The sequence below is a fragment of the Euprymna scolopes genome, chromosome 38, assembly GCF_053919585.1.
Source record: "Euprymna scolopes isolate OS-2025 chromosome 38, ASM5391958v1, whole genome shotgun sequence".
NCBI lineage: Eukaryota > Metazoa > Mollusca > Cephalopoda > Sepiida > Sepiolidae > Euprymna > Euprymna scolopes.
Window position 1 is genome coordinate 20,583,351 of NC_136519.1, and position 15,647 is coordinate 20,598,997.

Consider the following 15,647-nt stretch of genomic DNA (forward strand, 5'->3'; position numbering starts at 1 on the left):
TGATTGAACATTTGAATAGTCAAGTCGCTGCCTGATGATATTTGTTGTTTGATTGAAACAAGTGGCTGTTTGTAGCAGCGGGATGTGAGCATGTTTATATAACAATAAACAAGTATAATATATATATATATATTAACCTATTTTTGTAGCAGCGGGATGTGAGCATGTTTATATAACAATAAACAAGTATTATCAGCTCTTTTTATTGAGCACTATCTAACAACATCGTTGAATTAACTAGTCCATTACTTTTGAATAAAAAAAACCCGAGTATATATATATATATATAATTATTTTTTTTACTACAGACACTAGTGTTTCATTCTTTTGGGAATCTTCAGTGCAGGGTGTCACGATTAACACCAGTCGACAGATTCAAACTCGGCGACATGAGCCATCTCTGGCTTGATTAGCAAAAACCGTATCCAATCGGCTACCATCAACCGTGAGAAATAACGTTGAATTTAAACATTTTAATTGTAAATGTTCTTTACGTCAGTCAGATAGTGATTTAATCGTTATAAGATGATCTATACATAAGAGCTAAATTGACTGACTTAATTCAACTGAAAGTGCTCAACAATAAGAAACATGTTTCTTAAAGGGGCTGTCATAATTATTTTTTTTACTATAATAATTAAATACCTACAGACACTAGTGTTTTATCCTTTCGGAATCTTCAGTGCAGGGCATCACGATTAATAGAGTCAACAGATTCGAACTCTGCAACACAAGCCATCTCTGGCTTGATTAGCAGAGACCGTATCAATTTGGCTACCATTAATCACGTAAAATAACGTTGAATTTAAACATTTGAATTTTAAATGTTTTTTACGTCAATCAGACAGTGATCTAATCGTTATATGATGATCTATGCATATATATATATATATATATATATATATATATACCTGCTTGATTGGTTGAATCTTGTCTTTGACTATCAGGTTATTCTATCTTTTAAAAAAGGGAGTACAGGTGAATTTATATATATATATATATATATATATATATATATATATATATATATATATATATATAGGCCTGACTCAGATGCTAAGAAATGAGTGGAGAGTTGTATGTTTTGGTTTTGATTCTAGCTGATGGCACCCAAGTTATATATATTTTTAGTTTTGATCTCACTAATATATATTAGGTTCAATATAAGCAATAGAGAACTGTCTCTATAATAATACCTTATGACTGGGCAATGCCTGCTGGCCTGCTAGTTTAAAAATAATTCTTTACTTCGATATTACCGGTCCTGGATATGACCTTAAACTATATCCAGTGGTGAGGCTTCAGTTTGTGGGCTTTGGGGAGTGTGGAGCCACCCTTTAATTACCATTGCTCCCAGGTCCACTCTGACCCAGAGTGGTAGTACCTGTTAGGGTCCCAACTATGGGTTAAATAAAAAAACGATGTGGAAACAACAAATATATTCTATTAAAAACATTTTTTCTTCAAAATCTTTGGATTCGGCATTTAATAACCCGAAAAGGGTTGATATGCCGTAAAACAAAAACAACCAACAACCAATCCATATTACCATTATTATTATTAGTAGTAGTAGTAGTAGTAGTAGTAGTAGTAGTGCTTCAGTTTGTAACCCATGTTGAAACTGATTTTCCGTTGACATCTACTGTTTGTTAAAGTAAACTAGCAGAAGATGGCACTTTTAATTAATCAGATTGCAGTAGATGACAATTGGAAATCATGAATTGAATAAAGCTTAAAATTGAACAAATTAAAAAAATAAAATGTGGACAGAAGGCGGGATCCTTCTACGGCTCCAGTAGATATTTCACTCCTGATGCAATTCTCTACCTGTATAAAAGCCAGGTATGGCCAACGATGGAGTACTATTGCTACATTTGAGCAGGTGCTGCCTTTACATAGTTCAAAATAGACTTCGTAACGTAGTGGGGGATGCCCTTTTCTCTACCCTGCAACCTCTTTCCCACAGAAGAGATGTTGCGAACCTGTCTCAGATTTATCATTATTTTCATGGCAAGTGCTCAGCTGAGCTTCAGTTTATGGTTCCCCCTCGTCAAACTTTCTCAAAAAACACTCGTCTAGCCAAAACCACTATCAATAATTTACCACACTCTTTATCTGTGCCTAAACTACTACCATGTCTCCTTCTCCAACATCAGGGGTCTTCGTTCTAACCTTCCAGAGGTTGAAACCCAATTACAGGAGACTAAACCAGACCTTTTATTTTTAAGTGAAACTGGCATTGGACAGGCTATTTCCCTAGATGAGTTTGCAATTTCAGGATACTCTAACTTAACTTCTAAATCTGACCCCCAAGATCGCCATGGGCATGGAATATGTGCCTATATTAAAGATAGCTTTCCATGTGGGAGGGACATCTCCAGGGAAGATCCTAACTTACCCTATATGTTCTTCCGGGTTGCTTTAGCTCACACTACTGCATTTATATTTACTCTCTATCGCCCCCACAACAGTGGAGTTACTATCTTTCAAAGCATATCTGAGAAAATTGACCAAGTCCTTTCTACTTATCCTTCAGCTAACATTCACGTATGTGGAGACTTCAATGTTCACAACGTTGAATGGTTGACCCACTCAAACAAGACCGATGATGAGGGGAGGTTCTGTCATGATTTCTCCATTGCCTATGACCTCACTCAGATTGTTCAGGAACCTACCCGTGTGCCCGATAATGATGGCCAGTATGCGAGCCTACTAGACCTTTTTCTCACAACTTGCCCTGAACTATGTTCAGTTTCTGTTCTGTCGCCTCTTGGATCTTCCGACCACTCTGTTGTATCAATTAAGATAAAAATGAAATGTAATAAGTCCCCAGATGTACCTCTTCATCGTACAGTATATCGATACACTAAGGCTGACTGGGATAGCTTCCGTACATTTATATCTGATCTACCTCTGCATTCCATGTTTAAAAAGGATGTGTCCTCTATAGTATTAGACCTAACTGAATGGTTAATTGTAGGTATTGACCATTTCATACCCTCTAAAAAGTTTCAGAAAAAACCTAACAGCCAGCCATGGTTCTCTCCAGAATGTGCTGCTGCCATTGCGCACAGAAATCACTTTTTCCACTGCTTCAAACGTAATAGATGTATGGAAACTAAAGCCGTTTTCAGGACTGCCAGCAACCATTGTAAGAAAGTAATAAGGAACGCAAGAGAGTTGTATGCTCAATCTGTTAAGTCCAAAGTAGCTGAGCAGCGGCTTGGTTCCCACCAGTTTTGGCAAATAGCAAACAGAATCCTGAACAGAAGCGTGTGCTCCATCCCAACTATTATCAATGGACCTGAGGTAATCTCGTCAGCATCAGACAAAGCCAAACTCTTTGTCAAGAACTTTGCAGCAAATTCTACCCTTTGCGACCAAGACCGCCAACCCCCAATATTTCCTCCTGTATCAGAAAACACGCTATGTGATATACGTATATCTGTACGTGATGTTGCGAAGCTAATCAAAAACCTTGATTCGAGTAAAGCAACTGGCCCTGATGGTATTCCAATTATAGTACTCAAAAAACTTCAACCTGAATTAGCGCCCATACTTACAAAACTGTTTAAACGTTGTCTTAAGGAGAATAGTTTCCCATCTCCCTGGAAAACCTCATCAGTATGCCCTGTATTTAAGAATTCAGGTGATCGCTCATCCCCCTCTCAGTACAGGCCAATAAGTCTCCTGTGCGTCATGAGTAAGTTGCTAGAATCTGTGTTAAATACAGAAGTAATCAAACATCTCAACAAAAATAACCTTCTTAGTGACACTCAATATGGTTTCCGTTCTGCTAGATCTACAGCAGATGTCATTACAGTTATATCGCATAGGATTAGCAAATCTCTCGACGGTGGCAATCTTTCTAGAGCAATTGCTCTTGACATATCTAAAGCCTTTGATAGGGTATGGCATAAAGGTTTACTTCATAAGATCGCTAGCTATGGTATAGCTGGAAAAGTCTTCTCAATTATTAAATCATTTCTTTCTGATAGGTTCATAAGAGTAGTAGTTGAGGGGCAAAAATCAGAAGCTCACAGTATTAATGCCGGTGTCCCTCAGGGATCCATCCTGGGCCCAACTCTTTTCCTGATCTACATTAATGATCTTCCAAATCATATCCTTACATCATTTGTAGACATTTATGCTGACGACACTACCATTTATGGTACCACATCTAAGACAGTAAACGAGCAAGTTCTCTCCAATTCTCTCTCCTCTGATCTTGAGCACGTAGTACAATGGGGAAAGGAGTGGCTGGTTACTTTTAATGCATCTAAAACCAAGCTTCTCTCTTTACATCATCAACATTCTAATCCACATTTGTCATCAATTGAAATGAATGGCTCTCGTCTTCAGGAGGCCTCAAGTTTTGACAAGCTTCTGGGCTTGACCATTACTCCTGATCTTAAATGGAACACGTATATCAAATCTGTTGCCAAGGCCGCTGGAAAAATGGTGGGATCTTTCTATCGATCCAGTAGATATCTCACTGCTGATGCTATTCTCTACCTATATAAGAGCCAGGTACGTCCAAGGATGGAATACTGTTGCCACATCTGGGCAGGAGCTGCTAGAAAGGACTTGTCCTGCCTTGATAGAGTTCAAAATAGACTTCGTAGCCTCGTAGGAGATGTCCTTTTCTCCTCCTTGCAACCTCTATCTCACAGAAGAGATGTTGCGAGTTTGTCTCTGATGTATCGTTATTTTCATGGAAAGTGTTCAACTGAGCTTCAATCTTTGGTCCCCCCTCGCCAAACTTTCACAAGAAACACTCGTCTAGCTGTAAACACTATCAATAATTTCCCCCACTCTTTATCTGTGGCTAAACCTAAACGTAGATTCCATGAACAAAGCTTCTTTCTTAGAACTGCACGCCTGTGGAATTGTCTTCCGTTTTCCTGCTTTCCGGCTGACTACAATATGGTTGTGTTCAAGTCTAAAGTAAATAAGTTCTTGATGAGCCGTTCCATATAAGTTATTAAATTTACCAAATTTTCATTACTAATGATTACTATATTGACCAATTTCTACTGTACACTCTTTAACCCTTATCCTTGAGTGGCCTCTGGGCCTTGATAATGTGGTGATGCCTTTGTAAAAAAAAAAAAAAAAAAAAAAAAGAACTGCACGCCTGTGGAACTCTCTTACTATTGCCGGCTATCCAGCTGACTACAATATGATTGTCTTCAAGTCCAGCGTAAACAAGTTCTTGATGAACCGTCCCCCTAAGTAATCCAATTTACAAAATTCCCACTACTTATGTTTACTACGCTATGATCACATTGACTAATGTATACCCATTAACCTTTATTCTCGAGTGGCCTCTGGGCCTTGATAAGTGGTGATTCCTGTGTAAAAAAAAAAAATAAATAAATAAAAAATAGTGCAGCATCGGCAAGGATCTTATCGACGACTATCTGCTTGAATTTATGTGGAGACAGAAATTTCAAACCTTTTTTTGTTTTTATATTAGTGCAAATTGCAGAACTGTACCCACTCAAACGCCTTTCTTCTGCTTTCTCTATCACTTTAAACACTTTTGCTCACACTTGAGGCTATTCTATTTCTATAAATCTATTATTAGACCATGTATGGAGTTGTGTTGTCATATTTGGGCAGGTGAAGCTAATTGGCCCTGCCCTTTCTTCTTCTCTACAACATCTTTTTCAAAGACATAATGTTGCTAGTCTCAGTCTTTTCTATAAATACTATTATGGAATATGCTCTTCAGAACTGTGTGATCTATTCCCTGCTTCCTTTGTTCCAGCTCATTTGACTTACTGGTCTAGTGGTCTTCATCAATTAGCTGTTTTGATAATCATTGTCATACAGCTTCATATTCAAGTAGCTTTTTTTCGAAGGACTGTATGCTAATGGAACTCTCTTCCTGCTGACTGTTTCCTCTTACCTATAGCTTTGTTCTTTTCAATAGTAAGGCCAATTGTCATCTCCTGCGTTTGTAATAATCATATCTTTCTTTTTAACTCCTTACATTAAGTAGCTTCACAAACTTTGTCTGGAGCGATTTCCGTAATATATCTCATGACCAGCAGGAATTGTTACCTTACACTGATGATTGCATAAGCATCAAACATTAGTGTCTGTAGGTATAAATGAATAATTATTACTTAATTATAATTATGAAGTGCTTTTAAGAATAGTTAAGGATGGGCACTGTATTCGGAGGGATAACTAGTGTCAATGAAATGTTCACGACTTTTGCTCATGTGAACAATCTTGATTGTTATTGAAATCGGCGTTTAATAGTTATTTCCTTCATTCCTGTGGCAATTGTTTGGTTGCCCAATATAAGCTGTGACCTTCTTTTGGTGTTTCTTGTTGAACTCAGGGATCTTTCTACTGAACTAAAGAATCTGCATGAAATTTCAAATGGAACCTTTTTATGGCACAAAGTAAAAATTATAGATAGAGAATGATGAAGAGTAAGGCAACTCAAAAAACAGCGCATATGCTAGGTGATAATCATCTATTAAGCTGACCAAGTATAGAATTAAAGGGTTTGTGTTGTTATACACATAGAATCGAAGAAGTGGTAAAAAAACAATATAGAAAAAAATAAATGTTACCGAAGACAAGATAAGTTACTCCTCTACCTATCTGGAAAAGCTTTTAGTGATTTTACTCACTTTAAAACGTGGAATCGGTTCGGAAATCATACAGTGTTTATCGATATATTTTAAAAAGAAAAATGGCGGCATGCTCGCTGTTGAACACAGTGAATGTGGGGAAATGAGTTGAAACAAACAAATTATACAAAATATTGATTGTATGTATTGTATTGTTGGGTTTGTGATTGGTAGGCAATGTTCATGACTTTAGCTCGTGCGAACACTCTAAACTGTCAAAATGTATTCGCCTGAAATTCCTGCGGCAATTGCTTGTTGGTTCTGAAGTAGGGGCTCAGTAAATGGAGCAACAGGTTTCTTCATGGCGCGAATCGTATGACGGGCAGGAATTGTTGGCATACGCTAATGATTGCGTAAGCAAGAAACACTAGTCTCTGTAGGTATAAACAAATAATTATTATTTAAGTATATATATATATATATATATATATATATATATATGTATATATATATGTATGTATACACACACATATATATATATATATATATATGTATGTATACACACACATATATATATATATATGTATGTATACACACACATATATATATATATATATATGTATGTATACACACACATATATATATATATATATATGTATGTATACACACACATATATATATATATATATATGTATGTATACACACACATATATATATATATATGTATGTATACACACACATATATATATATATATATATATATGTATGTATACACACACACATATATATATATATATGTATGTATACACACACATATATATATATATATGTATGTATACACACACACATATATATATATATATGTATGTATACACACACACATATATATATATATGTATGTATACACACACACACATATATATATATATATGTATACACACATATATATATATATATATATATGTATGTATACACACACACACACATACATATATATATATATATATATATATATATATATATATATATTGATTAAAACGATTCATAATAGTGTCAATGCAATGTTCACAACTTTCGCTCATGTGAACAATCTAGATTGCTATTATATTCGCCTGAAATCTGTGTTTAATAGTTATATCTTTCGATCTTGTGGCAATTGTTTGGTTGCCCAATATAAGCTCTGACCTTCTTTTGGTGTTTTGATAGAGAATGATGAAGTGTAAATCAACTCAAAAAATAGCGCATATGCTGAGCGATAATCACCTACTAAGCTAACTTAGTATAGAATTTAATACAATATGGGAACCATTAATTATAAATAGTAAAAAAAATCGCAATAAAACCAAAATGAATATATATATATATATATATATATATATATATGTATGTATAATATGTAGTAATAAGTAATGATGTATAACGATAACCAGTCAAATGATACTTCTAAACAAACAAAAGGATATGTTTCATATTCATACTAGAATTGTCGATAAGTATCTGTAACATAATGGATAAAATATTTAGGTAAAATTCTGACACTGTTCTGGAGGTTGGATGTTCAGTCCTCAGTTCAAGCGATACTGCAGATACAATTGCAGATTACACAAGAGTTCTATCCGGTCATGGCTAACAGAATGACAGAATGCTATCTCCGCGAATTAAATAAAGGGTTCCATTTGAAATTCCATGCCAGTTCCCGAGTTTCACAGAAAGATTCCCAAGTTCAACAAGATACACCTGAAGAAGGTCGGCGGTTACATTGGTCGAAACGTTGTGCGAATAACACTCAAGATGAGAACAGTTGTGTGAAGAATCCAAATAATATGAATTGTGAACACGTTGTTATAGTAAGTTTTTTTATTTTAATGTCTTTATGACATTATTGCAACTTCATCTGTTTAGTTGAGATGTTCATTCGTTTTGGTTCAAATAATTTTGTTTTTCTTTATAACTTTAGGAAATGGAAACATACAAAAAGGAATCCCAAGAAAGATTGCAAGAGGCAAGAGAACTCAATAAAACATTGCGCCATTTTCCATGACTGTTTGTCTATCCCAACTCGTTTTTCTAACAGTTGAGGAAAATCCAACATCCTGAAATGAAAAAGAAATTAACGAATAGAAAAAGTAAACGTGTTCTCTGTTGTCAAAAGCCATCCCTTTTACAAGTAAATGAATTTGGATGTTATCTGAAAACGTGGCTAAGAAAGCAAACATTTAATTCAAATGTTTATCTGTTAATTTGGCCTTCAAGTTCATTGGATATTCAAAAAAAAAAAAATTGTATTTCATGATTGTTGAAGAGTGAACCAGTTGAAGAACTGAAGCTAATACTTTATGTGTAAAGGCCACTGGATTTATTCCTTAAAATATAAAAATATAAACAAACTATGTGCCAAGTCTAAATTAAAATATTTTGTTTAAAAAGTTCAATTTTATTCGATTGCTTTATTTATTGTAATGTTTAGGATCAAATGTAAATTCAGCACTCCCAGTTTTGCTGGCTAATTTTTAGTAAAATAATCGTCGTTTTCTGTATTTATTCCCCAAATGGTGGCCACTTGTGGCTAAATTTGATTTGCATATTGACATAGATTTCATGAAAAACAAATACTTTTCGTATTTTCAAATGTTGTAAACTAAAAAATTTAAACATATTCATTCATTTTTTTTTTGTAAGAAATAAATATAAATATGCCCCCCTCCCAAATACCGCTTAATTAGCAAAAAAAAAAAGCAAAAAAAGAATTAAAATAAGTAATATAGATAAAAAATGATCGAAGAACACACTTAGTATGTAAACTTGCAGTTACCCCCCCCCCTACAAAAAGAAACATTAAAAAAAATTGATAAATAAAATAATTTTTATTCCAGTCACTGCAATATAGCTACAAAGGAACGTTACCAATCCACACGGGTTTTTAAGAGATTTGAAACCTATTATTTGACAAAGAGGTTTTTTGAATTTACATTTGGTCCAATGTTTTATTGATGTGATTAATACTTTTTGACAACACTGTTACATGTTTTTCTTGACAAACACTAAGCGTTACATGTTTTTCTTGACAAACACTAAGTGTTACATGTTTTTCTTGACAAACACTAAGCGTTACATGTTTTTCTTGACAAACACTAAGTGTTACATGTTTTTCTTGACAAACACTAAGCGTTACATGTTTTTCTTGACAAACATTAAGCGTTACATGTTTTTCTTGACAAACACTAAGCGTTACATGTTTTTCTTGACAAACAGTAAGCGTTACATGTTTTTCTTGACAAACACTAAGTGTTACATGTTTTTCTTGACAAACACTAAGTGTTACATGTTTTTCTTGACAAACACTAAGCGTTACATGTTTTTCTTGACAAAAACTAAGTGTTACATGTTTTTCTTGACAAACACTAAGCGTTACATGTTTTTCTTGACAAACACTAAGCGTTACATGTTTTTCTTGACAAACATTAAGCGTTACATGTTTTTCTTGACAAACACTAAGCATTACATGTTTTTCTTGACAAACATTAAGCGTTACATGTTTTTCTTGACAAACATTAAGCGTTACATGTTTTTCTTGACAAACACTAAGCGTTACATGTTTTTCTTGACAAACACTAAGCGTTACATGTTTTTCTTGACAAACACTAAGCGTTACATGTTTTTCTTGACAAACACTAAGTGTTACATGTTTTTCTGAAGCTTCATCATATTCAGCATCATCCTTACCAAATTTGAACAATATGGAGAAACTAGATATTGAATTTGCACTTTTTCTCTTAAATATAACTTTCATGTTGTTCTTTGTGTCTAGTCCTTACATAACATCGCATTATATATCATGACATCACATTTACAAACAAAATGGTTCATAACATAACATAACATCACATTATATTACATAGCATCTCATCACATAACATTACATTTAATAACGTCACATCACATAATGTCACAATACATAACATCACATCACATAATGTCACAATACATAACATCACATCACATAATGTCACAATACATAACATCACATTACATAATGTCACAATACATAACATCACATTACATAATGTCACAATACATAACATCACATCACATAATGTCACAATACATAACATCACATCGCATAATGTCACAATACATAACATCACATTACCTGCATGTTTTCATTCCAATTAATATTCAAATGCTTGAGTAGATCATTTAATTCTTCCAAATGATTCCATCGAGCCACCTCCATTAAACATCAAAAAAAGGTGTCATATGCATTCACGAAACTCATACTGTCCATGATCTTCTCTTGTGATAACAATTTTTTTTTTTTTTGGCTCAACACACACCTACAAACACCTGGGCAATGCCAGGCACCCAGGTTAGTCTATAATATAAAAAGCAAAATGAGCGCATGCGTTTGTGTATGTCCGCGAAAAGCTTTTTTCGTCATGTTTCTTGCGTCGGTTTCCTTATACTTCCTAGATCGTAATATCTCCGATGTGCAGACAGACATCATCGCTATCTTTATTTTGATCAAGTTTTAAAAAATTCCCTCATCTCAAGTGTTTCTTTTTCTTTATCGTATAAATAAAGTGGAACTAATCAAAGTGAAGGCATCCACTTGACCTTCCAGGCTGAGACATTTTGAAGGCAATTAGGTTTGATCAATGTGGGTAAAAACCTTCATATCAGACAATTGCTATTTATTTGGACACTGCCAGATTTGTTCCTTTTTGGGGGGAGCTGGTTTTCCTCAACATCATGGGGGAAACAAATACGGTAGAAAGCGGGAAGCTAAACTGGCCAGAAGACAGATGTTCATTTCTGCGCCTGCATGATTCTTGACTTAATTACCAACTGATTGATTTCATTATCTGCTATGGCATAATGGTTAGCAAGTTCAAGCCCACCTCTTTCTCTCTAACTTTTTATTTTTTTTTTTATTTTGTCTTTTGTCACCTGGCTAAAAGTTAATTACCGACTTTTTTCACCTTCTTTTCCCCCTTCATGAGTCGGCTTCCACCATTTTTTTTAAATACCTACAAATACCTGAGCAATGCCGGGCACCCCCGCTAGTGTTTAATAATTCTTTTCATTTTGGAAAAAGAAATCGCAACTTTTTCCTTGACAGTAAAACTTTAAAAAAAAAAAAAAAAAAAAAAAACGGTTCATACTTTAAGCTTCTCTTTTGCATGTTTTCAATTCTGGTTTTCATAATTTCATCCAAATGCTATTTTGTTTTTCTGTTTAGGTAACACTTAAGTATTAAGATAAATTTAGCAATTCAAAATGTTGTGTGTCAATAACACAGTTAATGCGGTACCGAGTTGAATACAACTTTTTTGATTTGTCTCACTTAAGTTTTAAAAATCATTTTTCTCATAAAACACACAAATTGAACCTCTGTCCATTAATCGGTCTGCCACAGTGTAGTTTGAAATAGCATTTTCGTTGGTCTACCATACATAGGTATGAATAGCCTTTTCATTGGTCTACCATACATAGGTATGAATAGCATTTTTGTTGGTCTGTCATACTTAAGTATAGAATTGCATTTTCTTTGAGCTGTCATATGTAAGTGTGAAATAGCATTTTCTTTGGTCTGTCATACTTAAGTATGGAATAACATTTTTTGGTTTGTCATACTTAAGTCCGAAATAGTATTTTCTTTGGTCTGTCATATGTGTGTCAATAACACAGTTAATGCGGTACCGAGTTGAATACAACTTTTTTGTGTCAAGTTGAGTGCACAGAGGTCAAAGGGTCAAGGCTGACAGATTTCAAATGCATTGACTTCCCTGGACAACACAACATCTGCATGTTAGCAAAAGGTCGTGAGGCAAGTCAGTGCATTTTGAGTGAAAGACGATTAATGGGGTCACCACTTCACACACACACATCTTAAAATAAATAGGGATGCATAGGCTTTTTTCTAGTTAATCCACAGTTCGAATTTGACAGTCTGCAGTCTGTTGCGATTCTGAGAAGATGGAACTCTTCGTGGGAGCAGTGAGAGATGAGGATGGATGGTAGATAAATCGATAACAAAATTTCCACCCTTCTAAGGATGATGCAGAAACAGAAACGTGATATCGACTGTGAAACTGAATAAAGTTACGATTGTCCAGAGAAATGAGACTTGCATCTGTTGTTATACATGAGAGAGCTTTTGTTCCAGGTGAGCCGACATCGGAACACAAACCAGTCGAGGACACAATCAGGAGATGTGAAGAGGATATAAAAGGTACATTCTGCTTCGTTTTTATAAATCTCTCAAAAGGGCTGATGTGCCGTAAATGTGAACTTTGACGCAATGTGAACACGCACCCTTTCCCCCTACATAACAAAAAGAAAATGTCAGATGTAAATAAAATTATTGAAAATACAGTATTAACAAAATTATTTTTTTATTTTTACCCGGAAATGTATTTAATCTGGGAAATAAGTGTTATATACTGTTTATATGAAACCAATGAGAGCATCTGTCTGTGATGAAGCATAATTAATGAAATAATAATTAATAATTAATGAAATAATAATTAATAATTAATGACAGGTGAAGTATGTACAAACAGCAGAAGACTATAGAATACTGATGAACCTTGATAAATAATGTTATCTTCAATACATTCTATGTTTTTCCATGGCAACTTTTGCATTTCTAATAATAATGAGATGAGTGCTGCCACCGCAATGTCCTTAACATTCGCTCAGGAGCAGCAGGTGAGACAATTGATTAGACAGACACTGCCAACATTGGATTAGATGAATATTGGCTCTCGTCTTGGGGAGACTCCATGTTTTGACAAGTTTCTGGGCTTGATCTTTACTCCTGATCTGAAATGGAGCACATGCATCAAATCTGTTGCTAAAATCGCTGGAAAAATTATGAAATCATTCTACCGCTCCATAAATATATCACTGCTGATGCAATTTTCTATCTATATAAAAATCAAATACATCCAAAGATGGAGTACTGTTGTGCCACATCTGGGCAGGAGCTACTAGAAAGACCTTATCCTGTCTTGACAAAGTTCAAAATAGAGTTTGTAGCCCTATAGAGGATGCCCTTTTCTCTTCCCTGCAACCTCTTTCCCACAGAAGAGATGTTGCGAGCCTGTCTCTGCTTTATCGTTATTTTAATGGCAAGTGCTCATCTGAGCTCCAATCTATGGGCCCCCCCTCTCCAAACTTTCATTAAAAACACTCATCTAGCCAAAACCACAATCAATAATTTCCCTCGCTCTTTATCTGTGCCTAAACATAAACCTAGATTCCATGAAAAAAGCTTCTTTCTTAGAACTGCACGCCTGTGGAACTCTCTTCCTTTTGCCTGTTTTCCAGCTGACTACAATATGGTTATCTTCAAGTTCAATGTAAACAAGTTGACTACAACTCCAGTCCAACGTAATTAAATTCTTGATGAACCGTCCTCTTAAATAATCCAATTTACTAAATTTCCCCTACTAATGATTACTACAATATTGTCATTGACTACTATACACTCAATAACCCTTATCCTCGAGTGGCCTTAAGGCTTTGATAGGTGGTGATTCCTATGTAAACAAGTCGCATGTGCATGGTTCCCTCCTCTTGTGCTGCATGTGAGATGACGCCACAAAAAATAGTGAAGAAATGATGAATGTGAGAAGTGTGAAGGGCCAACGTTGCCTTCACATTTTTGTTAAGTTTCAGATAAGTCTTAAGGATGGGACAAACGTTATGGGGTAAAAAGTGTCATTTTTTGACATTTCGGGCCATTTATGGCCCCTTTTGAGCTCCTGGGAACACCGAATCTCAGTGAAAATGGACAAACGATGCAGTTTCACGCCTGTAAAGCCTCACTCGAGAAGGTGGTTAAGGACTCTTATTTTCTTTAGATTCTCAGTATGTGTCGTCTAGACTCCTCGGAGGTTGTTACATGAATCTGGTATGCTGAAAGCGAATATCAAAATGGCAGGCAGGAAGAAAGACAAACGATTGTAGTCTATCTACAAAAGCTTAATTTTCACAAAATTATGTACAAAATGTTTTTACAATTCTCATTCAGATTTTCTAAGTTCTTTTCAAAGTCTCAACTCTCTTCACAGATGGATGGATGAAGCGGGGAGGGGGTCCCCTCTCCAGGGAACAGCGGGTTTATACGACCTGTTCTCCCCGAATTCAACAAACAATCTGCTTTGAAACTCTCCACTCACTCTGCGACTCAACTCTATCTATTCTCTGGCTAATTTTCACACAACAGTCATATATATAGTAAGGTATGTGGATGGGGTGGAAATTCTCCCCAGCCAATAAGACTTCACCACAAAATCTCTACGAAATCCTAAGCCCCAGGTCCCTGGGTGGGCACCATTCCCATACCTGAAATCTTCTCACGATTTTCAAGGTCAGATGTCAATTCTGACATCCGATCCTGGGTTCATTTAAGGCCAGACAATGTTATAAGTGAAATTTTCTGTTATCAACTTTTAGCCTTAAAAATATATTTCTCTGGTTTAAAACAATATCTATTTTGACATGAAATAGAATATATATATATTTATCTTCTCTATCTTAAATCCTTGGGTTATCTGGCGTCACCCGGGAATACAAAGCTACCTCAGCGTAGTTCTAACGCTCCTCAATGGGGGATTATGTTACATGCCTTAAGACATGTATATTTGAATTCAGCACCATGGAAAACTACTAATAGACATACATATCAAGTTCTTGAGTAATATGAAAAAAGCTCCAAAAGGGTATGTTTTTTAGCCCTAAAAGTCTCAGAGGGATGTGAACCAGAATTTTGCCAGAGTCACCCATACTGAATTTATATTAAAAACAATGGCCTCCATATTTTGGCCAAGTTTCAGGAAAATATGGATGGATCAAACGCTATGGGGCAAAAAGTGCCATTTTTGGGCATTTTTGAGCTCTTTTGAGACTGTGGGGATGCCGAATCCCAGTGTAAATGGATAACTGTGCAGTTTCAGGCCTTAACACATGTATATTTGAGTTGATCACCGTGAAAAACCACTATATAGTCAAACATATCAAGTTTTTGTTGAGAAATATGAAAAAAGA

General features: G+C 35.2%; 1 protein-coding gene across 2 annotated transcripts in view; it reads left to right on the forward strand.

The window, feature by feature from the left end:
• The window catches only part of LOC145263086 (uncharacterized), a 69,674-nt gene extending 60,649 nt beyond the window's left edge, over positions 1-9,025 (forward strand). For both annotated transcript variants that reach the window (XM_080119964.1, XM_080119965.1), the window contains exon 7: positions 8,551-9,025. In XM_080119964.1, coding sequence (XP_079976090.1) covers positions 8,551-8,634 — 84 coding nt within the window. In that variant the 3' untranslated portion in view covers positions 8,635-9,025. The remainder of the gene's footprint in view (positions 1-8,550) is intronic.
• Positions 9,026-15,647: the final 6,622 nt, after the last annotated feature.